At 34.7% G+C, this 26284-nt stretch overlaps 3 protein-coding genes across 5 annotated transcripts; 1 reads left to right on the top strand and 2 right to left on the bottom strand.

Annotated features, from left to right (window-relative positions):
* LOC120633113 (piggyBac transposable element-derived protein 4-like) lies at positions 1–3580 on the top strand. Its single transcript, XM_039903224.1, has 2 exons — positions 1–1126; positions 1831–3580. Exon 2 carries the CDS (start codon positions 1843–1845, stop codon positions 3559–3561), a length of 1719 nt encoding a protein of 572 aa, XP_039759158.1. The 5' UTR covers positions 1–1126; positions 1831–1842; the 3' UTR covers positions 3562–3580.
* Positions 3581–3640: 60 nt separating this feature from the next.
* Positions 3641–4830, bottom strand: LOC120633114. Its single transcript, XM_039903225.1, has 2 exons — positions 4571–4830; positions 3641–4294 (listed from the first exon to the last, which is right to left on the bottom strand). Exons 1-2 carry the CDS (start codon positions 4581–4583, stop codon positions 3894–3896), a joined length of 414 nt encoding a protein of 137 aa, XP_039759159.1. The 5' UTR covers positions 4584–4830; the 3' UTR covers positions 3641–3893.
* Positions 4831–6549: 1719 nt separating this feature from the next.
* On the bottom strand, positions 6550–22698 carry LOC120633254. 3 transcript variants are annotated; one of them, XM_039903417.1, is made up of 4 exons: positions 22561–22698; positions 8653–9415; positions 7712–7942; positions 6550–6793 (listed from the first exon to the last, which is right to left on the bottom strand). In XM_039903417.1, the coding sequence occupies exons 2-4, from the start codon at positions 9406–9408 to the stop codon at positions 6611–6613; spliced, it is 1170 nt and encodes a 389-aa protein (XP_039759351.1). In that variant the 5' UTR covers positions 9409–9415; positions 22561–22698; the 3' UTR covers positions 6550–6610. The 3 variants fall into 3 exon arrangements, with proteins under 3 accessions (XP_039759351.1, XP_039759353.1, XP_039759350.1); XM_039903419.1 differs by lacking the exons at positions 6550–6793; positions 7712–7942; positions 8653–9415; positions 22561–22698 and adding exons at positions 12007–12258; positions 13112–13342; positions 13971–14735; positions 17548–17567; XM_039903416.1 differs by lacking the exons at positions 6550–6793; positions 7712–7942; positions 8653–9415 and adding exons at positions 12008–12258; positions 13112–13342; positions 13971–14735 and having other exon boundaries at positions 22561–22694.
* Positions 22699–26284: the final 3586 nt, after the last annotated feature.

The raw sequence follows: 26284 nt of genomic DNA, 5'->3' as shown, positions 1-26284 counted from the left end.
CGATTCAATGCGGATGGCTCCGCAGAGGCGCCATGTGTATCTTTTGTGTATGGCGGGTGGCGCCCGAGAGGAGCCAAAATGTTTTCCTGTAAAACTCCGCTAAAAAAGCTTTATTCAGAGGCTAGCCCTAAATGAAAGTTTCCTTATTTGTCACGTAGATTACGATACTAGTATTAGTTTCAAGATATAGCGTGAAAAAAGACATTTCAGATGTTGTAAACCTTTTCAATAGAAACAATAATTATGAAAGGTAACTTTTGTGCATGGCGGGTGGCACCCCAGAGGAGCCAATATTTGAAACCAAAAAACTGACTAATTTAAATTTATCAATAGTACATATTTCAGTGTTCTAAAAATATTAGTGTCTTTATTTATCACGTAGATCCTTTCCAGAGAAATCGCTTTAAGGTGTAGCGTGATTTCACACTCTTCGGGGATGGTAAACCATTTTAAGCGTTATTTAAATGTTATTTAATATTAAGGGTTACAAACGAATAGCACTAATCATGACAGTTAAATATTTAAAAAATATCTGTTTTCACTTTTTTTGCTTTGTGGATATGCTCTTTTGCAAGTTTATGGTAATAACTAGGTAGTTTCTCGAAGTATGTCCAAATTTAACCGGACTAGTAATTGCATTCCTTAGGTATCAAGACAATGTACTTAGTTTATTTTTGGTGAGAAACAACAACAAAAACGATTCTCAGAAAAGCACTATCTTTTGTTGTTATGCTATGCAGTCATATCAAAGATGTTTTAAAGATTTTTAAGCTTTTTATTGCCCTACTGCTTATTGTTAATATGCCGTGCCGACCGACCCTTTTTATTGATGGGCTAGGGAAAGATGTTATTTAACTAAAAACAAAAGAAGTCGGTGCCATAAATCACTTAACAAGGTTTCTCACGCGCAAATTACTTAACTATCGATGATGTTTTTTCGTTTACTTCTGTTTTGCTATTTATGGTGATCAGACGTAAGCACGTTGTGACCGTTTAATGCTCGCTTCTGAAGTCTCTTAGTTTGCCTTTTAACAACTGTGGACTGTGTATCTGGACTTCGAGATTTTGCTTCAGTGACTACCCCGGCTAGTAATTTGGACTCTGTTTTGATTCTTGACTTTACAAGGTGAGTTTTTTTAACAATGTTCTTTTTTTCTTTTCTAGTCTTTTCAATCATTGAAATTTAACATGAGCTTTTTGAAATTTAACATGAGGGACAGAGTGATTCCATGTTAGAGGAAAACCTAGATAGGGCATGTAGCACAGGTCTCGTGCTACAACTTTTGTAGGAACACTCATATGCCAAAATAAATCAGTCTTGAGTTATTGAACATTTTATGGTTTTTGGAAAAAATCCCATTTCGTGACCAGTGTTCAGAACTAAAAAAAATACAAAATTTTCTAAATTGTTCGTTTATTATTCTGTCTTTAACTACACAATGTTAAGTAAGAGGTAAAACACTTAAAATTCTACGTTAAGCGGAAAGATAGGTACCCTATGTAAGGTGTTCTCTTGAAACAAATGAACAGACAAACACCCCCAGACTCATACATAGACACACAAACACCACATACACACACATAAGCGCTTAAATACATAACATTCGACGAAACAGATAAACACTTACACTCATACACACTCACATGTACAAACACTGTGTGAGTGTGTATGTGTGTGTGCTTGTGTATGACAGTGAATGTGAGAATGTATATCTGTGTGAGAGAGTGTGTGTGTGTTTGTGTGTGTGTTCGTCTGTGTTACAACACCTTTATAACGTATAAAATAAAGTGTGTTGACTGCTAGATAACTTATTCTACTATTTTTTTCAGTTGCTAACCAAAATGGCTACTCCTCCATCCCCTGAACCTGGCCCGTCAAATTGGGATCTCATATCTATGGAGTTATCCGGAATGATGTCTCCCAGCCATATAAACTTATCAGACATGCCATGCATTGATGCTATTATAAGTGATGCAGAATTGTATGGGATTTTGGCACAGGATGTGGATAACTTTCTGGAAGATTTGGTAAATGAAAACACAGAAGATGAAGAAGCCGTTTGTGCTGAAGATCAGTTAGAACAGGACGTTGAAAATACAACTGAGGAAGCCCCTACTACCGATTGGTTCAATGGAAACCCCTCGAATATGGCCGAGATTCCTTTTACGGGCACACCTGGTTTATTACCGCCTCATAACATGAGTGGAAAAACACCGATAGATTTTTTCTTTTTATTTTTCAATAGTCGTATCATTGATTTAATTTTAAACTGTACAAACAAGTGCGGCAATGAATTGAAGATTGCAGCACGCACCGCACAAGCTCGTTTTACAAAATGGAAGGAGATAAGTCTTGAGGAGTTCACGGTATTTATTGGCATAATTTTATTTATGGGTACCGTGAAAGTTAATAGAATGGCCGAATATTGGTCTCGACATTATTTAATGCGCCTAAGCCCACATTCATTTATGGCTAGGGACAGGTTTTATTTAATATTAAGAGCATTAAATGTCCAAGATGAAATGAGGCCGGAAAGTATTTTTAAAGTAAAGTCGTTAATAGATATGTTCAACGAAACAATGTCCACAACTTATTACCCATCCAATAATGTTGCAATAGATGAATCCTTGATTTTGTGGAAAGGACGTCTTTCTTTCCGCCAGTATTTAAAAGGGAAAGTCCATCGTTATGGAATTAAATTATATATGTTAGCTGACATGAATGGCCTAGTAATAAAAATTCATTTATATGCTGGTTCTGGGGATCAATTGGTAGGTGGAAAAAATCATGTAAAAAAAGTAGTAATGTTGTTAATAGAAAAATATTTAAATAAAGGCCATTCACTTTATATTGATAATTATTATAGCAGCGTTGGTTTAGCAGAGGAGCTTTTAGATAAAAACACGTACGTAACAGGTACACTACGAGCAAAGCGCGCTGGTAATCCCACTTTAATTAATATAAAATTAAACACCGGTGAATCTTGTATTGTTCACAATTCCAAAAAAATTGTTGTTACCAAATGGCAGGATAAACGCGAAGTGCTGCTTTTGAGCTCGCAGCATAAAAGCATTTACAAAGGGACTAATAGTCGCCGAATACGCACTATAAAGTATAAGCCTGATGTACTAATTCAGTACAATAAATACATGAGAGCAATTGATAGGCACGACCAGCTTTTAAGTTATTATTCCTGCAAACACAAAACCTTACGTTGGTATAAAAAAGTTATAATCCATTTAATCCAAATATGTTTGGTGAATAGCTTTCTTTTATATCGAGAAATAAGCAAATCGAATATAGAATTATATGATTTTAGAAAAAGTGTATTAGAAAATTTATTAAAGCCACCAACCGTGCCACAACGATCCCTTGTTGAAAGAAAAATACATTTACCTAGTACTTTTACTAAGAGTGGTGGAAGGACAATGAGAAAGCGATGCAGAGTATGCTATAGCAAAACTAAAAAAAGAAACTTGGTTATGTATGGTTGTTCTGATTGCCCAGAATTCCCAGGGTTATGTCTCACCCCATGCTTCCGAGAATATCATAAATATTAACAAATGTATTAGAAATTTTTAATATTTATGATATTTTTAGCTTGCAGGTATTTCATGATTTCAATTAATACACACACTATATGTTATAATTTGTTTAATTGAAGATTTTTAAATACTTATAACAAACAATTCTCATTAGTAATTACTAAATCAGTCTTTTTAATGATTATAGTAAAAATCTACCTTATAAATAAGTACAATTATGTAATATTATTGCACAATGTTAATAAATAAACCTTAATATTATGTAAAACCGATGCTTTTCATTTAACTCGCCTCTCTCTCTTCATCTAAAACTCTTTTCATTTAAAACTTATGGTTTATTAATAAAATTATTTTTTTAGCGTTTCTATAATTTTTTGCATTATAATATATCTCTCATTAATACTAAAACGTAGTAACTCGTTAGATACGAATTTCCCAAAATATTTACAGGCGTGAATATCCACGACGGTTGTACTCGTAAATTGTTCTTTATCTTCTACCATTATATTTTCAGTAAACGTTGAAATATCTTTGGTGGATATTTCTGTGTACGTTGCACAATCTTTCGTAGGTTTTTTTGTACCTTCCGCCGCAGAATTTATTTCATCTTCATTTTCTTGACCAGGTTCCCAGTCATCATAAGTCTGGGAATTTTGTTCTAAATAAGCCTGTTCGACAAACTCGTAGTCAGTGTCACATTGCGTTTCCAGTTGTGATTCTGGGATATATTTTCTTTTTTTTGGTAATTCTAGAACAAAAAAGAATATATGTTTATATCAAGCAAAAAAAAAACTTGCTGTGAGCATTACGACGAATTTTTCTGTAACTACTTTTTGTTTAAAATAAAAAGTGCGTAAACTGAATTGTAAATCTTTTAAATTTATGTAAATAAATGTAATTAAATAAAAAATCTATCATGAATTTAAATTTTGTCGACAGACTAGAAAAGAAATAAGTATAGTTTTATAAATTCAATGAAAACTACAAAAAGGTTTACAACACCTTACATAAATGAGTCACTTACCTTCCATTTCCATTAATACACGTAGATAATCACTTTTTTATACACTAAACGAACAATAAAACCGCTTACGTTCGATTTTGGTTGGCGACTAAACTTACAGCAAGTGGAAACAACAAAAAAAGCGATACATTACAATACATGGCGGAAGGCGCCTTAGGGGAGCCATCAAAGTGCCTGGCGTTGGGCGCCCCAGAGGAGCCACGAAACATTTGTTCGTAGCCAGGCATGAAAGTTTGTCAAATAGTCCACCGCATTGAATCGGTTAATTCGTCAACTTAAGCTACGAGCGTTCCAAACGAGTCCTGGTCTGAGAAGCTCACAACAAACTTGCCATTTTTTCTTTGCTATCACCATCTCACATTGTCCTTTAAAACTATTAAAGAAGCAACCTGGCTTGAGCAATAATTTATACCCAAGCATTTTTATCGTTGACATAGTCCTTAAATACTATAATAGGACTTCTACAAGCTTACGTCTAATAAAGTCGTAAGTCTAATATCAGTCATAAGATATGGCAGTTGCAATAAGCCCCATACCACCAATCTGTTTTTACGTGGCCGTAGTCTACCAGTCGCCAAGTGCGGGTGGGTAGACTTCACACACCGCTCTCCTTCACGTTGAGAACGTTTTGGAGACTAAGGCATTCGTACAGGCAGGCGTTTCGTAACGATGTCTTCCTTCACCGGTAAAATGTAAAGAAAGTGATAGTTCATAAATTAAAAGCGGACATAACTCCGAAAAGTTGGAGACCGGGAGCTTGTCGGGGTTCGAGCTCGGTCCCTTTGAAAGGGAGGCCGTAGCTCTAACCTACTAACTAGACTATCACCGCTTTTTGTTTCGGGTTTTGCATATTCGTCCAAGTTGAAGTAAAACTACAAGGACTGAACTCTTACAGAAAAGTTTTATTAGATAAATGTATTCTTTTACCTTATGATGAAACTATGAAATTGAAATATAATATTTTCAATTGCGCAAATTCATCGAGGGATAAAAAAGCTTACAATCCTTTAATTAAATACTCATTTAGATTTACACGGGTGTGTTAGAATAGGTATATTGAAAGTAACAACTTGATAATTATCATATTTAATTATTATTTACCTATTGTAAAAGTATATTTAAAGTTAATATTAATATCCTCACATTTTTATTGGTACATGATTAATACACAACTGTTAGTATACAGGTGTGGAATTATATTTTAAAAATAATATTTAGAGTAAGTGAATTCAATATAAAACATTGTTGTTAAAGTCATCATACGTTATACTCAAATTATTATTAGCTATACACACAATTGTCATTATACAATTGTGTCATTATACTTACTTTAAATTAATGCTTTGCGGAAATGGGTAAACCACGTGATGTCGAAAAGTATTAAACTGGTGTGTCTTGTCAAAAAAGGTCAATCTCTGCACTAACAGCAAACAGTTGGTTTTTCACGTTTGTTACTGAAGGTGCTGGCCGAAATACTAAAGTTAAGTAGGTACTTTGCATAAATACTATTTTATTAAATAATTTTAAAAGCAAGTTGGCTTTAAGTATAAAATATGTGTTATAAAAATACCAAGAAATAATAATAATGAAATATTGTAAATGTGATATTTGAAAAGAAGGGTTGCTCTGGAGTAGGTACCTACCTATCTTCCGCCACTTTTTCTCTATGACATAGGTATGACTCCTTCCGAAGTGGTAATAGTTTAAAAAAAATATATTAAAGGAAAGATTAATGTGAAATAAATGACCAACATATCTTGTCCGAGTTTAGCGTGTTTTATTTCCATGTCTTTTAATGTTGGTTTAATTTTTACTTAAATCAGAATTATGTCTATTAGTTAAAAGAAGATTCAACTAATTAGTTTATTAGTGTTAACTAAGATAATATTTCAAGACAAAAACTTAAAAACTGAAAACCAAAAAACTAAAAAATCTAATAAAATAGCTTAATTAATTTATCGGTAAGTTTATACAAAATTATACAATATTTATAACAATAATGATTTTACATTAAACTCTATAACTTTTTTTTTAGTGTTTTCAAATAACGCCCATCTGAATAAAGTCGTCGATAATTTCATTGAGTCGCTTCTTATACAGGGGGTTCGGGGTCATGTTGAAGTCAGTGAACGCCGTTTCCTTCCCGACTATCGGAGCATCCTGTTCATCCACTGTGACTAGCGGCAGGCAGAACATGCCTGTGGTTAGTCCGACAGGCAATATCTAAAGAAAAATATTATTTTAAAACTTCTTTAATGAGGCAAGATTTATTAATAAAAAAAATCTTGCACATTTGCATAGTATATTAATTTACGACAGTCCTAAGTTAGGCAACAAAATGTTTGAAACAGTCACAATTTTTCATATTATTAAAAACAGTAAACAAAGGTAACGAAAAATTTAGAGGATCTATTTTCGCGGTATCAACCAGTCTCGTTACTAGGGTCTGGAATTTGAGCAAGGTAACTACCTTGAGGACCAATTTGACTCATCATGACCTTTAAAGTTACCGTTCTTGTTGTGCTAAATGACAAATCCACTTATCTTTGAAAAACACTACGATTAAGGTCAACATGCGATTAATGATTGGAAATTTCGATTGATAATTAGTTGGATAAAGAAGTTTCTATGCGCTGTTTGCCAAAATAAAAAAAAAATAACAGCGCTCCAAGTGTTTCTGTGAATTCTGGTCTCTTTAATTTTTATAGCACCTGTCAAGTTATTTAAGTCATAATTAGTCGAGTTCCAACCATTCTTTTCATTAGAAAAAAAAAGCATAATCAACAAACAATTTATTAGAATAGGCGTATCAAACAAACCAATGATTTATACAGATCCATTAGATTGTCTTTTATGGGTTTAGTAGAAATACAAGTCTGGCGTAGGTTTCGATGAGGTGAAGAACTGTTTTTTTTTCAAAATGTTTTACATAGTTTACCCTTTGTTGCCAATTAATGTTTGAACACACCTAAGTTCGCCACAAAAAAAATTTGGACATAATTTGAGCTCATATTTAACAAAATTTACTTTAATTTATAAGAAAACAAACCAGTGAAATGCACTTTTTCGAACTAAAAAAACCATAATAAACTCCTTTACTAATTTAATCTGTATTTTCCATCGTTAAACGGTTAACTATACCTTTTGCAACTCGTACTCGAAGTCCTCTCTGGGATATATTTCATCGGGGTCGAGGCTGAACCTCCTGAGCGCGGCACAAAGCTCCGCGTAGTAGCACTCCAGGGTCTGCTTGTAATGCTGGTCGCGGAAGCTCTTGTCTGATCCGGTGAAGATGAAATATATCAAGTCTATGATCGGATTCCCTCGCTGCAGCGTTTGGTAGTCCACGGAGATCACTTCTAAGGTGCCATCCTGGAAGAAACTTTATGTTCTGCAGTATTTTATAATTTTGATATAGTTTATTTACCGGTCGGCAGGGTGGTTACGTATCTTGCGACAGCAATGCGACAGGCGTAAATCTCGCAATCACTGTTGTCAAACGTCACTTTTGTTTATTTATTGTATGGAAAAGTGACGTCTGACAGCAGTGATTGCAAGATTTACGCCCGTCGGATTGATGTCGCGAGATTCGTAATCACCCTGCCGGGCTGGAACCATTTTAAAAATATAAATTCACAAAAGTTTTTGCTGGGAATCGAAATCGACACATACTTGGAAGGTTGGAGTTCATCAGGTTGCAATATAGCGTACCCCAGCTAAGTATAATATTCTGTGAAATTTAGAAAACATTTTACCCTTAAACTACTTTCTTTCGCCGAGAAAACGACTTTTCTACCAAAATCAAATTACGCGTTATCCGCGACAACCAAATAAAGCTCAATTTAAGGAGATCGGAAGACCAATGGACGTTTGAGTCCAAAGAGCCTAAAGTGCCCACTTTAGCGATCTCGCAGGTTTAATGGGTTCACCACTAGGTGGGCAGACCAATTCAGAGGGGCCGCTTGACATAAGCGGAACAAGAGAGAGTGAAAATTCCTACAAAAAACTATTTTTTGCCGTGGAGTCCATAGGCTGACATTATGAATAACAAAAATAATATAGGTACGTATGATCACACTCACCTCCTTAACCTTATGCATTAAATTACTAGGTCTATAATCACCGTGAGCCATAACTGGCCGCTTTATGGGTTTGTACAACGACGCCATGTAACTTTCATCATCCAATATATGCTTTATGAATTTCGAGAGCCGTTCTTTATTTTCTTCCTTGGTAACCTCGAGGGCGTTCGCGACCACCGTGTTAAAGAAGGCCAAGGTGCTTTCCGAATTATGCAGTACCGATATTGTATCGGTATTCTCGAACCCTTCTGGATCCTCAACTGACCAAGCGATGGATAACGCGTGGAGTTTCGCCAAGTTCTGAACGCTTTTGGACGCATATTCCCAGTCTATTGATTGGAACCTGTCATACGTCGTGAATCCAGATGCTGATAAATCTCCTAGGACCACTGCTTCCCGAAGATAATCATCGCTGGTTCCATAAAATTTTGGGGTAACCAATCTATGCTGTTCTGGTACGCTGTATTTTTCCTCGATTGCTTTATACGTTTTGAGTAATTTATTGTATGCGAAGCTTTCGCTTTCGAAAAGTCGAAATGGTCCGAATTCTCTCATTTTTTCGCCAACCGCGGCTACTTTGACAAACAACTTGAGCTCTTCTTTATTTGGCGCTGTGATACTAGCTTGATAGATGTAACTGGTGTAGTTAGCTCCGCCGCTTGATATTTGTTTTGACGTTATTACACAGTCTTCGTAACCTTGCTCCTTAGCTACTCTCGCGAGCTCTTCGTTGAGCACTTCCTTGCATTCCGCCATTGTGGTGCTGTAAGAGAAATTGTGTTTTTTTGTTTATTAGATCATTTTCTATCATGGTAGCCGTGGCATACATAGGTATACATACAAATACCAGTAAAAATATTGGTAAAAAGGGATATTTGAATATTTTACTCGACGTGTACGAAACTATATATCGCATCGTTTATAAGTGCATGTTGCAGCTTTATTCTTTTTATCAGCAAGTATACATGGTAACGTATTAATAGGCTTTAGTTGTATAATAATTGCATTAAAAATATGTAAAAAGATGGGTTTTTAACAAAAATTCAGTAACTTATAGATAGGCTGACAGAAGTCGTGTAGGTGTCACAAGTAAAAGGGACCCCATATTCATATCTTACAGCGTTAATCATTTTAGTAGGTATCTCTTATCACAACAAAGCACATAATAAACTCAACATCAATCTATCTGAACTCTTATAGAGTTATCTCTTTAACTCGAGAGATAACTCTTAAATCTTCACTTCTGTCTGTATTCTGTAAGTACCTCTTTTTTCCCGCCATTTTATATGACCTTCCATTTTGATCTGGGTTCCTGTAATTTTGAATTCCTACTCCGATTTATATCGACCACAGATTATGCATAATTTTTACCAGTCTGAACGAAGATACCTTTTTCCTTTAACCAAACGTACATACAAAGGCAGATTTGATACCGTAAGGCTAAAGAGAATCTTTCCATTCTCTTAATATCTAATGCCACATTCTAGTGCCAATACAGAGGTCAGAGATTTTCAAAGAATTGTTTTAAAATTTTAGTTACGTATCAATTTATGATAACATTGATAACAATTGTTAGTATATTGAATTGAATGTTAAAATCGAGTTAAAAAAAGCAATCCGTTTATTGTGCAATATCAATGATAAGACGAGATAAGCGATAACACACGGATATTATATTTGTAAAATGTTAGTGAAACAATGTTGAACTCGGCTGTACGCAAATCTCTAGAGTAAAAAGTACTACAAACTGTAAAAGTACATAAATACCTAGTGCTATTCTTTTCACAGTATTCCGTATGTAGAGGTGATAGCCTAGTGGTTAGGGTTCGGCTTCCCTTACGGGAATGACCGAGTTCGATCCCCGGCAAGTACCGCTAACTTTCGGATTCTTTGTTCGTTTTAAGCAATTAAATATAACTTGCTTTAACGGTGGAACGTGCGAACTGTTATCCTAATTTTGTCAAAGGAGTGTCAAAATTCAAAATTCATTTATTTCGAGTAGGCTCAGTTCATAATCACTTTTGAAACGTCAATCTAGTCTGTTTGTAGTGACTCTACCACCGGTTCGGAAGGCAGATTGCATCAAGAAGAGCCGGCAAGAAACTCAGCAGATTACTCTTTTTCAACATCATTTACAGTTTACAATCTTTTAAACTCACTATCTTGTAAGAGATGAGAGCGGAGCCTACTTCCAAGCAGCCTTGTCGTTAAGAAATTCATCAATCGTAGGTATAGTAACCACGATTGATTAAATGTGTTTTAACACATTTAATCAATCTCATTTAATAAATGACAGGTCCAAAACCTTGGAAATCATATTATAAGAGCATATACCTACTCAATCTCACAAATGACTTCTGCACCTCTCGCAAACGATATGCAGATGTCCTTAACTTTTGCCCATTTCGAGTATGGCGGTTGTTTATACCCAATTTTCGTTTATAAAGAGTAATGTTTTGTCTTAAAAATACTATATTGTTATAAATATTTTGTGAGGCTACCGTAAGTATACCTATTTCTTACAATTTTTCACGGAGGGATTCACATGATTTAAGTTCCTATATTGACCGTACAGCTCCTTTCTGCAATATGAATATAGTTCCAATATCAGCAGCTTTGCCCCATAATAAGATCCCGTAAGAAATCTAACTATGAAAGTACGCAAAGTAACCAAGTCTTGCTGTCTCTACATCAGTTATCTGTCTAATTTTCCTGACGGGCTTGGCAGCCGAGCATAGTTTACCTGCTAGTGTATATATGGGTACCCTAAGGAAGCTTACAGTCTAGGGTCATGCCCAGAAAAACTGTGGAATCTTCCATTAGTAATTCTCCATTTATTATTATATTATAATTAACTTTTAATTTAACCAAATGTAAAATTTGGTAAAATAAATTTGCATTTAAAAGTAAATTAATGACAGTAGACGTGCGACACATGTGACATAGCACGGCTTTCTTCGTCAGAGTTATCTCTACCTACATCATTTAAAAAAAAATAGAATTTTTCAAGTGAGTAGGTAAACAGTAATTTACCTTGCGGGTCAAGCCAGTGGCGGCTCATGCACATGAAGTGAGAAAATCAAAACACAAATATTTTTTCGTAACAATTTGGATATGATTCGATACAAAATATTACTTTCAAAATTATTCAAAATTCAAAATTCAAAATTCAAAATTCATTTATTTCAAGTAGGCCTAATACAAGCACTTTTGAAACGTCAAGTCTGTCCGTGTGTAGTGACTCTACCACCGGTTCGGAAGGCAGATTCTACCGAGAAGAAGCCGGCAAGAAACTCAGCAGTTGCTCTTTTCCAACATCAAAAATTATTAATTAGTTTATTGTTATAATCGGTACAAAATAATTAAATCATAATACTACATAAATTATTATGCCAATCACTTTTTAATGTTTAATTAATGTTTTCAAATAACGCCCATCGCAATGAAGTCGTCGACGATTTCGTTGAGTCGCTTCTTAAACAGGGTGCTCGGGTTGATGGTGAAGTCAGTAATCGCGATGTCCTTGCACACCGGCGGAGCATCCTGTTCTTCCACTGTTGTGAGCTGCAGGCAGTACATTCCTGTTGCTAGTCCTAAAGGCAATACCTGCAATTTTTTCATTTTTTTTTATTCTTATTGAAAATGAATACCTACTTATATAATACTACTTATTTAATATATAATACCTACCAGATCTTCATTGTTGCAAATATAAATAAATACTTAATAAACAAATATACTGGACAATACACACATCGCCATCTAGCCCTAAAATAAGCGTAGCTTGTGTTATGGGTACTAAGATAGCTGATAAATGTTTTTATGAATATAATACAAATAAATACTTATAATATACAGATAAACACCCGGACACTGAAAAACATTAATGGAACTATTTATTGTAAAAATATATCACAGTGATAAATTAGTGAAGTTACCAATATTTTGGTTCTTAAATGAAATAGTATGTAATGTACACTATGGTAGAAATAATAATGTACACTACCTAAATTGAAAGTCGGGCTTCTTTTAGTTTATATATTACTAGCTGCCCGCGACTTCGTCTGCGTGGACTTCAGAATTGTTTCCATAGTTTCGTTCGTGAACCATTTTTAATCCTACCAGGGGAACTTTTGAGAGATCGGTATAGAAAGAACATGACATTGAACATTTTCCATAGCAGAGGTTACATGCATACCAAATTTCAAAGCTGTCTACCAAACAATTTTGAATTTTTCTTCGGAAAATACTTAAAGAATCGAGATAAAAGGTAGCCCATGATCTCAAAGTCATGCCAAAGGCTACATGCATGCCAAATTTCATCCAAATCCGTTCAGCCATATTTGCGTGATTAAGTAACAAATATCCGCACCTTAATATTTATAATATTAGTAGGATTCGTAGGATAATATCTTTTTTACCAATCAAAGATGGATCCCTTGTTGTAAGCCACACGTACCTTCTGCAACTCATAATCGAAGTCCTCCCTGGGATATATCTCATCGGGGTCGAGGCTAAACCTCCGGAGTGCGGCGCGTAGCTCCGCGTAGTAGCACTCCAGGGTCTGCTTGTAGTGCTGGTCGCGGAAGCTCTTGTCTGATCCGTTGAAGATGAAATACATCAGGTCTAAGATCGGATTTGCTCGCTGTAGCGTTTGGTAGTCCACACAGACAATTACTACGGTGCCGTCCTAAGAGAAATTGCACGTTTTTAAATCGTCTTGAGTTCAATCTCACTTGGTGAATTATGTGAGAAACAGAGCTTTAATTCGCAAGAGGTCGCATTGCCCTTGATTTTGATTGTAATAGTGTATCATGAATTCTCAAAATATTATAAGCGCATTTTACTGCGACACTGATGCATCCTGAGGTGTTGACTTCACAGCACGCAAAGGCAAAATTACATAGTGTACCTACGCATCAAAAGTGCCATCTACAAGGCCTACTTGAATAAAGATAATTTGACTTTGACGTTGAAAGGTCCATCCTGTTTTTTAAGAATCTTTTTTACAAATAAAGAATATAAATAAAATATAATAATATAAATAAATAGCCCCAGGACCAATGGACGTTGGGATCCCAATTGGTAACCCGAAAAACGTCAAAAGACAGCGTTTTGATAGATCTCCCTCCAGGTTGAAACACGGCAACGGATACATGCGGTACATGTCCGTTGTTATCTAATTTCATATTTCGAAGATGGCACGAAGGTGTATGGAAATTGGAAATACCTTAACTGAAATGTTATGCCCAATTAGACATCCATAAGTTTAAAAATTGTATATTAAACAAATCTAAACATGACTATCTAAAACTCACCTCCTGGACCTTATGCATTAAATTACTTGGTCTGTAGTCACCATGAGCAATCACCGGCCGCCTTATGGGTCTGTAAAGCCCCACGAGGTAATTTTTATCTCCCAGTAGTTGCTTTGCAAATTTCGAGAGACGTTCCTTATTCTCCTCCCTCGTGACCTCGACAGCATTCATGATCACTGTGCTCAAGTAAGCCAAGAGGCCTTCCATCTTGTCTGTCAATGATGAGATGGCAGTGTTTTCAAACCCTTGCGGATCCTCAACTGACCAAGCGATGGATAACGCGTGGAGTTTCGCTAAGTTCTGAACGCTTTTAGACGCATATTCCCAGTCTATTGATTGGAACCTGTCATACGTCGTGAATCCAGATGCTGATAAGTCTTCTAGGACCACTGCTTCTCGAAGATATACATCGCTGGTTCCATAAAATTTTGGGGTAGCCAATCTATGCTCTTTGGGAACGTTGTGCTTTTCTTCGAGAGCTTTATACGATTTTAGCAATACGTTGTATCCGTAGCTTTCGATTTCGTAAACTTTAAATGGCGAAGTTTCTCTCATCTTTTCGCCAGCTGCAGCTACTTTAACAAATAGCTTGAGCTCTTCTTTATTTGGTGCTGTGATACTAGCTTGATAGATGTAGCTTGTATAGTTAGCTCCGCCGCTTGATATTTGTTTTGACGTCAATTGAAAATCTTCGTAGCCTTGCTCTTTAGCCACTCTCTCGAGAATTTCGTTCAGGATTACATCGCTTTCCGTCATGTTGGCTTTCTGCAAGTAAGCAGAATGGTGGCCTTTTTAACACATTTAAATCAACCAGAATATATTATATTGGTACGAATTGGAATGACAACAATTTTTAGAGAGACATGAGCATTTTTGTTTTGTTTATAAACTAGCGTGGCAAACGCGCTCTGGAAACCTATTTAACATTAAAAAGAAAACCTATAGGACGCAACCCGGGGTCAACCGCCAGAGCGCACCTGTGGTGGACGCTGGGTGTCTCAGCATGCAAACCGTAAGTGGTAAGGAAATGAACAGGCGGGCTCCTACCCGCTACCCAAATACCACAGCCGAAGTCATTTACGACAGACTGATAAACATGACGAACACCCCTATAAAACCATGCAATCCAAGCACTATCTACACACACATCGTACCATCACTACCATCTTCACCTTCTATCCCTATTTTAAATGCAAATCTACAGCATCATTTTTTACTGATAATGTATTCTGACAGCAAATTACACCTGAATTTATTGCAACAGAAATAACTTACATGCCACCTTAAAATAAATTCACACCACTATCTTCACAACACAAACCAAACACATGATTACGGACTATTTCCTCAATTTAAATATCAGCAATCACAATTATAATCAACTTGCACATCGAACACAAGAATATAATAGGAGACGAACAGAAATAATGTAAGTGAGGTCACATGGTATGTAAAGAAAAGCTAAAAGCTATTCATAAACATGCTACAGCAAAAAATAGAAACTTTAATTGTTCTTACATAGATGACACAAAAGCGTTTGATAGCATCCCACATTCTTGGTTGATAAAAGTTTTAGAGATCCATAAAGTTAATCCAAAAATTGAAAACTTTTTGCGCACACACTTTGGAAAACTACATTACAGGTAAGTGACCGTTCCAGCACCCTTGCATCACGACAAATACATATTATGAAAGGTAGGCCCTTTGTAGTTTATTCTCGCATTAAATCCCGTGTCACACTTGCTTCGAGAAACTATTATTCCATAACTTATAAATATATGGATGACATTAGATTATATGCAAAAAAAAAGAAATGAAACACTTCAATCAGAAATACATAAAAGGGGCACAAAGCTCACTCAGACAGATTACACTCACAGACATAATAACCAAGTCGCAAACGTAATTTATCAAAAACTTGCACTGGTAAGCACATGCTTACATCTTAGTTAAAAATATATATGCCCCCACAAACGATACTAGAAAATACATAATACACTAACTTTATTAGGACCGTGCTCTTCTTACAGATAGGAAGGACCCACCCATACACTGTAATGAACTGGATATAATTTAATTAACAGGTTGAAAAAAAAAAACTTACCTTATTGATATTGTAGTTCCTAACACCCATAATAAAAGTAAAAAACGGTAAGTGAAAAAATTTGCAAATACACTGAACTTAAAAGAAGCTGGAAACAAAACAAAGTAAATGTGGTTCCTATCGTTCTCACTACCACAGGGGTTATTACCAATAATCTTCTACATAGATTAAAAATAATTTTTAATACATGTAGAATAGTAAGAACGTTCTAGCATAAAACACACACGTTGCATTCACTGGGCTAAGGCTGGCGGACCTGCAGTTAAAACCAGCTAAGAGCTGAGAAAAGAACACTTCTTAAATAATAATAATCATTCTTTATGTGCATGCAATAGTCCCATAACATTGAATAGATTTGTTTTAAAATAGAAATCGCATGTTCGCAGTACAGCTTTAATTAAATAAAATACTAAGCAGGAGGAGTCTGTCCTTGTTCTGAGAAAGGCAAAAATTTGGTGACAGCTTTATTCGGATGCGAAAAGAGTTAATATATTGCATTAATGAAGATATTAGGCGGTGATAGCCCAGCGATTAAGACTTCGGCTACACTTTCAGCGGGCCGAATTCGAAACCAAGCGCGCACCTCTAACTTTCTAAATTATGTGCGTTTTAAGCAATAAAATATTGTCTATCCCTAAATTCAAAATTCATTTATTTCAAGTAGGCCTAATACAAGCACTTTTGAAACGTCAAGTCTGTCCGTGTGTAGTGACCCTACCACCAAACAGAAGGGAATAGGCATGACTAAGCTTCCGAAGATAAGGAAAATAAATGATCTTTAAATGATTATTGATTGTGCCTATCCAAAGGTTTATAGCCGGAATAGTGAAAGATCGGTGGAAGAAAGATGAATTATGTGAAGGCACCCTTTAGATGAGTTTCCTTGCAGTACGGAGAACTTCACCTGGGCCACCGAAAAATTCAAATTTTTCCTTTAAATAAGGTTGAGAAAAATAAAAAACAACACACAGTAGAGAATAGAAAGAATGTGCCAATTTGAGACGGGAAATATATTGTGATTCATGGTCATATTTACGTAACCACAATATGAACCGAATGCTGTTTCGAAGTTTCTCAAGTTTATTAAACTGATCGTCAGTTAAGTTTACATAGCTTGCGTCAGCGTTATCCAGAATAAAAAAAGAAGGAGAGTCTGTCCTAACAAAATCTTTGTAGCAATTGGAAGAAAAGTTGTCCTGCTGACTTCCTTTAAGTGATTTGAGTAGAATCCATAGTAACATCCAGATTTCTAACGCTGTCACAGTACAGAATTATAAAACTATTAATTTCTGTGGGCTGTAGAGAAAACCCGTTAACTCTTGAGATCTGGTTCCGCTACCAATAATAATCGCCTGAGATTTTTCAGGGTTTAAAGTGAGGCCATAGGACTACTAATCCATTCATTCTAATAGCAAAGTCCCCAACAAAAATTCCAACCTGAGCAATTTACTATTAGGGTCTCTACGTACTCACTTCTGGCAATGGCTCTATTTCTGTCAATTGGGCAAGTGCTATGTTGTGCGACAAATTAAATTCGCTTTAGTGATTCATTTATTTATTAGCTTTTCAAGGAAACAAACAGTACTATTGTACATAAGAGTATTGACGTATTTTTATCACATAAACCAATGAAGTTCCCACAACTTACTTTACTTACTAAACGATAACAATGAACATAAATTGCTTATAACAAAAATAAAATTAAAAAAAAACAAAAATCATTTGCCATTATTATTTTCCTAAAAGTGCCAATTTTGACGTGAAAAATGTCCGTCTCATTATATTTGTAGCGATATATTTTAACTGCGCGTTTTTGTGGCCTTGTACATTCGTTAAACGTCAACAAGTATAAACTAAATAAATTAATGAATACCACGACAAAAATCCCGACTGCTGCATAGGCAGGAGACAAAAAGTTGCTCCCACAATTATATTCATTGGCCTATTCCTCAGGTACAATTTACCAACTGGTCCACCTACCAAGCCCCAGTAATGGAGAAATGGAGAAGTTTTATTCGGTCTAATGACACGTATATTATTTATGCACCAGTGCATCCCTGCTATTAGAGTGGATAAAACTGTGGTAGTGGTTAAAAATATCGCATAACAGAGGTATTCATTGACTGCTTGCCAAATCCCTCAGGAGAGACACTGAATTTTGTATATAATTACAAAGGTCGATGGTCATTCTTGTCGTACTTTATTCCGCTTGTCTAGCAAATTCATATTTTTAAGTCTCTTGCATTAAATCAAGTTAGATTTCTGACATATAGGACATAGATCGAGGACTTATCACAGCCGAAATATAATTTATATATTTATTAAGTAAGCACACATACAACATACACGTTTAAACATTAAACAAATTATTACGTATGTACAATATCATGAGCTAATGTACTTAAATACATCAAGAATATCATGATTGAATATAAAACACATATTATTAATAAACATATATATTTATTTGTAGTTCCATTGGCATACGCGTCTTAGTATTTCATAAGATTTTTTAATGGCGACTAAACGCGACCTTGATGTCTTCAAGTCAATATATTGATTAATAAGTGTTGCCAGCTTAGAATAAATCTTATTTTTAAATAAAGGATTTTTTTAGAGAGTTTTGAATATTATTGCATAAAGTGATCGAAGGATCGAAAGAAGAACCAGAAGACCACCATAGTTGACGGCCGACATCCATTCTGAGCCCGAGGCCGTGGGTTTGATTCCAACAACTGGAAAATGTTTTTGTGATGAACATCAATGTTTTTCAGTTTTTGGGTGTTTATCAGTATATTATAAGTATTTATATATGTTATTCATACAAATATCCATCAGTCATCTTTGTACCCATAACGCAAGCTACGCTTAGTTTGGGGCTAGATGTCAATGTGTGTATTGTCGAAGTAAATTTATTTTATTATTATTGTATTCTAGCTTTTGCCCGCGGCTTCGCTCACGTTAAGTTCAATCTTTGATTTGGTAAATTTTAACTACAAAGGTTTAAAAAAAATTCTTGCTGATGAATATAAAAATACGAATCCCCTTTTTTATGCCTTTGGAGTTAGAATTTTTAGAATATGTGAAACACGTATTTTTTTTTTATCGCAAACCTAAAATCAGAGCTTTATGGAATTAACTTGAACAATAAATTGATAAATGAAGGATTTTATACAAACTTTCATCCCCCATTTACCCTCAAAAATCCTTTCTTAGCGGATGCCTACATTGTAATAACTATCTGTGTGCAAAATTTCAGCTCGATCCGTCTGGTGTTTAGAGCTGTGCGTTGATATATCAGTCAGTCAGTCAGTCAGTCACCTTTGCCTTTTATATATATATATATAGTTACCAATATGTCTTTAAATTTATTAAGTTACCTTTTTCTTTATCGTGTGCAATAAAGCGTATCTATCTATCTATTTAATAAGTTAAAGAAAATTATTATCAAAGTCGTAAAACGTGTAATTAACGTAAATACAATTTTTAAAAACTTAATTTAACTTAGTGAGTAGTAGCCGGCACAGATAGACAATCATTTCTGAGCACGGTAGGCAGACGACGTTTATAACGGATACAGGGTTAAATAAAAATTAACCAGAAATTCGCGGCCTTTTAACGGTTCAACGACTTTTCAAATCTCAGAATTAATTTACTTCGTGCAAAAAACTAATAAATCATGTTATTTCTGTCAAATGGCATTACACTGTGACACCAAATACATGTGATTGGACAACGTTGCATAGTCGGGTCGTGATTCGCGCACTGTTGCCGATGTTACATTACAGATTAGTTACTCGTACAAGTATAGAGTATCTATGTAAAATATTGAACATTTAATATTTCACAAACAGTCAAGTTAAAAAGAAGTTGTTAGTTTTAATGTAAACACAGGGCTTTCTGAGTTTTTTTTTTGTACCCATATGCAAATATACTGGAGTTTTCTAAAAAAAAAACAAAAAACCGTTTATATGCATCTTTTTATAGAACATTTGTTTACACGTAGCTTACCTATCTACGTCATTCGGAGTCTTCCAAGATTGCGCCAAACCAAATTGGGTTGTTTCGCAAAGAACTTGTATATCAGCTGTTTATGATTCTAGTTGATAGCAGAAGATAAGCAAAAATTTACACTCAAATAATAATACAATATATGTATTACCAAGTATATCCGAAACATAATGACATAAATAATCAGTTATTTAACTCGAGTAGATAATTATAATAGGTAGATATAAAGTATGGTGATATCTGTGGCCTTTGTACAAGTACAAGATTTGCCCGCTCGCAGTCGAGGTTTATTTTCGCATACCAAATTTACAGAAGTCCCACAAAATTAAAGAATACGTTATGATTTAGTATACTTTCATGTATTACGAGAAGAGGCGAAAACTAGGTTAAAAATCATTGAACATTTACAATAAGAGCTTTTGAAGTTATACTTCTTTAGCGGCGTTAGGAAAAAATCATGGGAGTGAAATTAGACGATGTAACAAAAATGCGCGCGCACATGGTTGCACAATTTTAACAGGATGAAGGTAGTCGCGATACCGAGTGTAGCTTCGCCACAATACATCGTCCGCCAGCACACTTTTTTTTAAGTTTTGTTTCTTTTGGCGCGTTATGTAAAAATATTAGAGTAATTTTTTCCGTCACAAAAACCGACACCCTAGTAAGCTATAGTCGACATTTTAGTTTTTCAAAAATAGGTTTGACAGTGTACAATTTGAATTGCCAAAGTCTGCGGGCATTTTTGATGTTCATCGAAACTTGGTGGTCCGATAATGAGACACCTAGATAATGCGTTAAAATAACACTTTCAATGTATTAAATACCTTTTTTCTATTGTTAGTGTCGTTTACTATACAAACGTCGAATAAGGCGTAAGATAAAATTATTATATATAACAATATTTTTATCTTGTTACACCAAAGAAGTCTTATTTTTAACGCGTGTACTTAAGTACACATACGTTTTTTTTTATTTTTCACAGACAAGTTAGCTAAACCTATTTTTAAGCGCACAAATACAACTGAACTTGGCGGCGTTTTTCACACACCGGGCTCCGGGATTAATCAGGGACGCCAGTCAAAATCCTCACCTCAAGGCCGCGCGGCGTAGCGTTTGGCGCGAGATTGGCATGACCTCTATTTAGACCCGGTATCTATGCGAGAGTTTTCTAACTCTTACAGCTCTAGTGATCGCTTCATCAATCAAAGGAAGGGGTACTTTGCCGATTTGGGGGACAATTATCACGGTGGAGAAAAGCTTTTGGTCCAGACAAAAGATTAAAAGGATTATACCTGGGCGGTTTCCTCCTTATAAATTTATTCTCCTATTTCGTACCTGCACGTCTAGCATGGACAGGAGACAATTATTTCCCCGGGGAAAGGACAAAAATTTGTCATTAACAGCTTTACCACCTTTCATAGCATTGGCGCACAAGTGGAAATAATATCCAAATAATATATTTATTTATTTATCTTATATTTTTGTCATTACAGGAAAAAGTTATCCTAATACGACGGTTCAGCATGTTATGTAAATTTTAATAATATATATAACTATAATGTATATGATAAAATCCAAATCGCTATATTTGTGAGTTCACAAATAAAAAATATATATAAACGAATAAATATTAGCAAAATTGCATTCTTGTCTAATACTACGCAGAATTCAAGGTACGTGGCATAAGAAATATACTGCGGGCAGCATTTACATCTTTTAAAATATCAACAACATCAACATCTTCTGATTATGCTCCGGGGTCGGCGTACCTTCTTCGCTTTTTGTCTCCTAACTGTACCTCTTAATCAATGTTTTCCTTTCGTTATATCAAAGTGTAGTGAAGACAATACATGTCGCTATCAGTTCTTTAAACAACTACTACAACTAGAAAATCTGGATCTCTAAAATTATCAAAAATTCACCTTTTAGTTAGGTTAGTGGACTCAAAAACCAAAAAACATTAAAGAAAAATAAAAGTTATCTTTGCTAAAATCTTCATGCCACAATTTATTAAAACGGGAATAAGAAACATCTATATCGTTGAATTATCGTTATGGGTAAAATCGGTCTGAGCTGCAACTATCCCTATTGCACTCTGCGGGAGAAGACATGTGGAAGTCCAGGCTTAGCGCGACGGCAATAGTTTTTTCGAATATTCCATTCTTCAAAGTTGTCGCAGCTAGACCATCGATCGTCTCAAAAACCATATTTAAGTTTTTAGTTTTTGTTAAACATTTGAACTCATTCAACTAACAAGTTTTTATAATAGTTTGATTTCCAAACGAAACTTGAACAGTTTCCTACGGCGGAATTTGATTTATAAAATGTTAATAAAAACAATACGGATGTGTAGCAAAAAGTTTGTAAACAAACCAGCTGATAAGGTCACCAAACCTACGATCAAAATATTAGCTAACATACCTACCTATTTATCTAATTTACAATAGAACATATAATATAAAAATATCAACATACCTTTTACGTCTAAAGCAACACTTGTGTGTACGTAAGTTATTTATTATGTTTGGAGGTTTAAATTGCTAAAATCCGCACTAGTCTTCCTTGTACGCAGCCTTCCACTAAACTGGGTGATGATTCAATTCTCTGACGGTGCGAAGCGTAGCGTAGCCGCCGGCGTTTTATTGGCGGGCTAAACAAATCATGAGTAGGTACAATTTGAGGTAAAGGCACCTTATTCCGAGTGGTTTTCAATTGAAAACACTGAACTTTTGTGAATTTTTATAAAGAAATTAACGTGAAAATAAGTTTTAAAACGAACACGGCATTAGATGTCAGATATTTAAGTCAGTTCCTTTTGCCGATGACTACGGTATAGCAATTTCATTCATTTCATTTTCGTTTGAATTCCTAGGGCTGTATTATAATATATATAATTATAATATATAAGCACTTCTGGCTTCGGATTTGAATACATGAAAAGTTAATTAAAGTTGAGTAAGAACACCTTATTCCAATGTACGCTTAGGCGTCCAAATCAATGAGGGTAAAAAATTGTTTGGTAAATAGAATTTTCAGAAAAGTGTTCAAAAGAAGGCATACGTAAACATAGCATTCAATTAAGATTTCTTTATTATAGTTAGTATTACAATATCTTAATAATGTTATTTATGCTATAATATTGTGATATCATTGTATTAATCATACGAGTATAATATGAAGACTACGTAAGACTTATTTAGAAACCAAAATCAATTAAAACAGTTAAGTTTTAAAAAGTATCATGTTGAATTATTTCTGCTTCTTTCCCTTTATATTTTTTATATCGAAATTCGGAAGTAAATGCATCGGAATGAGGACTTTTATCCATACTTTATTTTAAATTTAAATCACATTTTATTTTAATTATTTTATAGACAGTACCCCATTTTAAGACGGAAAACCTTACAGGAGGCTTTTATTGTATACGTTGTTTTATTATAATTTTCATTTTTATGAACTTTTTATGGTGTGCAATAAAAGTGTTTGTGTTTAATGTGTTTTTTTTTGTGTTTTCATTCATTCATTTATTTATTTGACAAATTTTTAGGTTACTTCGAAAGTAAAAAACCCAACTACTGATAAAAATAGCCAATTCCTGAGAAAGGTATACCTACTGCATATTTTTTTTTAAGTGCCTTTAAGTTTTTCTTTCGCGGAATTAGGTGGCTTTACCTTATATGTCAGTATAGTAATCAATATCTAAATGTTATCATATCACTGAAGATATATCGCTGTTACGTTGGAACTGCCAAATTAATGCCATTTTTTGGTTCGCTGATCCTACATTTATGATAGACAAACTGTTGCCCGCGGCTTCACCCGCATTTTTTGCTTTTTATTGAACTGGAACTGTACGTTTTTCAGGGATAAATGTTTTAATCAAGGGTTTAATCTATTTGACGGCTATTTGTTGTTTTATTTTATGGAAAAACTGCGGCGAAAACAAGTTTGGGGCGATTAGGGAGTTTTAATCGTCATGAAAAATTAAACTTAGATAGCAGCATGGGGCAATCAATTAGAACTCTTATGATTTTATATAGAACCGTAATATCACGCAGTTCTACTTGCCGTGTGGTGACTGCAGATCAGAATACAGTTGTCACCACTCTTCCTTCGGGTGTCATAAAAGTTAACTATGCCTCTAGGCAACTAAAGAAACAATCTTGTCTGCTGTATAATAGAATAAATAGAGTTTTGAATATTTATCCACTGAAACTGCATGACTGTAAAAAACAGTAACAAATTGGTTAAAATCATTAACGTACGATGAGACAGAATCTCTCTTCCTGATTATAAAGTAAAAGCACACACATAAACACACACATACACACTCAAACACTAACACGCACACACTCACAGATTTGCATGCTTGCATGATTGATTTTGAAAAATTCTAAACAAAATAAAAGTATAAAATTATAAAATGTAATAAATTGTTTATGTAATAAGTTAGTCATGTTATTAGTATATGTGTAAACTTTATATTTATTTTACAGGTTTTTTCCACACTTAAATGGAGGTCTTAGCCTATTGTTTTGTAATGAAATTTAGATAACAAATAAATAGAAATAATTTTTCATTTTTTTTCATTTTCATTTTCATGTGAATATAGCGGAGAGCGGCCAGCAGCGTCTTCCGTGCTACTGCTACTGTTACCATCTACTGATCATCAACCCGTCTGCAGGGCCATAGATTCAAGTCCTTTAAGGCCCTTAAAAAAATATAACATTTAATCTATCACTGTTACAGTACACAATAGTTACGTCCGTAAAGACTGCCTTACGCCACATTAACGCTAGTCCTCCGTATGGCCTGCCGCGCAATATGCCGACATACTTATTAACCTTAAAGATTTCGAATAGCAACTAAAATCTATATCAATTTAGTTTACAAAATTAATGTCATGTGGCAGTAGCCACGTCTCCTGAAGGGTTAAGCTTAAAACTAAGATAAGTTTAAATATTACATTTTAGCTTTTAACTAACTAATTCTCATTTTCTTTGAAACATTATAAAAAAAATACATCGCATTGGGTTTCTCCATAATCACCACAGCACACCTTCTATAGGCTATTGATGTGTTAGCACTTTTGAAAGTAGGTACCATATATAGATAAAGGAAAGGTTCAACGACAGATAATGAAATCGTATTCAATATCAAATTCGTTATCTTCGTATCGGTACAGTTTAATCGCGATCAATAACTAAGCACATGCCTATCTCAATCATTTACATAATCTGTAGGCGAATCTTTAATTCATTAACGCGATGTGCTCGATGACGCAACTTTTCGAAAAGAAAAAAACCAATGTCATGTTGTAAACTTTAATAATTTACAAATTGGACGTTGATACTCTGTATCCCGTGAAATATAACATGAAATGTAGCAAAACATAGCTAAAACTATCTTCTTCTTCTTTTGATTTCTGGCTTTTCGTAGTGAGCTATTATACATACCAGAAAACAAAAGCAGATAATGTCATTGAATTCAAGATTCGAATGACAATAAACTACTGTAAAGTTCTATCCAAAGAGTCGAACTTATTATTACAAAGGAGTATCATATCATCCCGGAACCGCACCAGGGTAACGTTCCCGATGGATTTAAAAAAAAAGTTTTACTATGAAATGAAACGTTTAATTTTTTTTTTGAAATGAAAGATAACTTGGACGGCCGACTGGCGCAGTTGGCAGCGACCCTGCTTTCAAAGGCCGAGGGTTCGATTCCCACAACTGGAAAAATGTTTGTGTAATGAACATGCATGTTTTTCAGTGTCTGGGTGTTCATCTGTATATTTTATAAATTTAAAATGCATATAAAAATTTTCGGAACCGACAGGATTTGAACCTGCGACTCTCGGGCAATCGCGGCCTGAGCGTTTTCACCAATTAAGCTACGGCTCTCCTACCGTCGATGCCGAAAATTATTATATGCCTTTCCCATCTATTTCCATTATAGCGACTGTAGCGTCATCTAGTAGGAAACGTTGCAGTTTCGATCTAACTTGCTATTATAATATAAATAAAATTGATAATTCCTCCAAGTGTAGGTAAAAACACTAATAAAAAAAAAAAAAATTATAGAAACATCTGTATATTGTAAGTATTTGTGTATATTATTCATACAAATATTCATCAGTCATCTTAGTACCCATATCCCTTACTTTGGGGTTAGATGGCGATGTGTGTATTGTCGTAAT

Source organism: Pararge aegeria, chromosome 21 (genome assembly GCF_905163445.1).
Source record: "Pararge aegeria chromosome 21, ilParAegt1.1, whole genome shotgun sequence".
NCBI lineage: Eukaryota > Metazoa > Arthropoda > Insecta > Lepidoptera > Nymphalidae > Pararge > Pararge aegeria.
The sequence above is the reverse complement of the archived record's forward strand: the minus strand, read 5'-3'. Positions and strand labels throughout refer to the sequence as shown.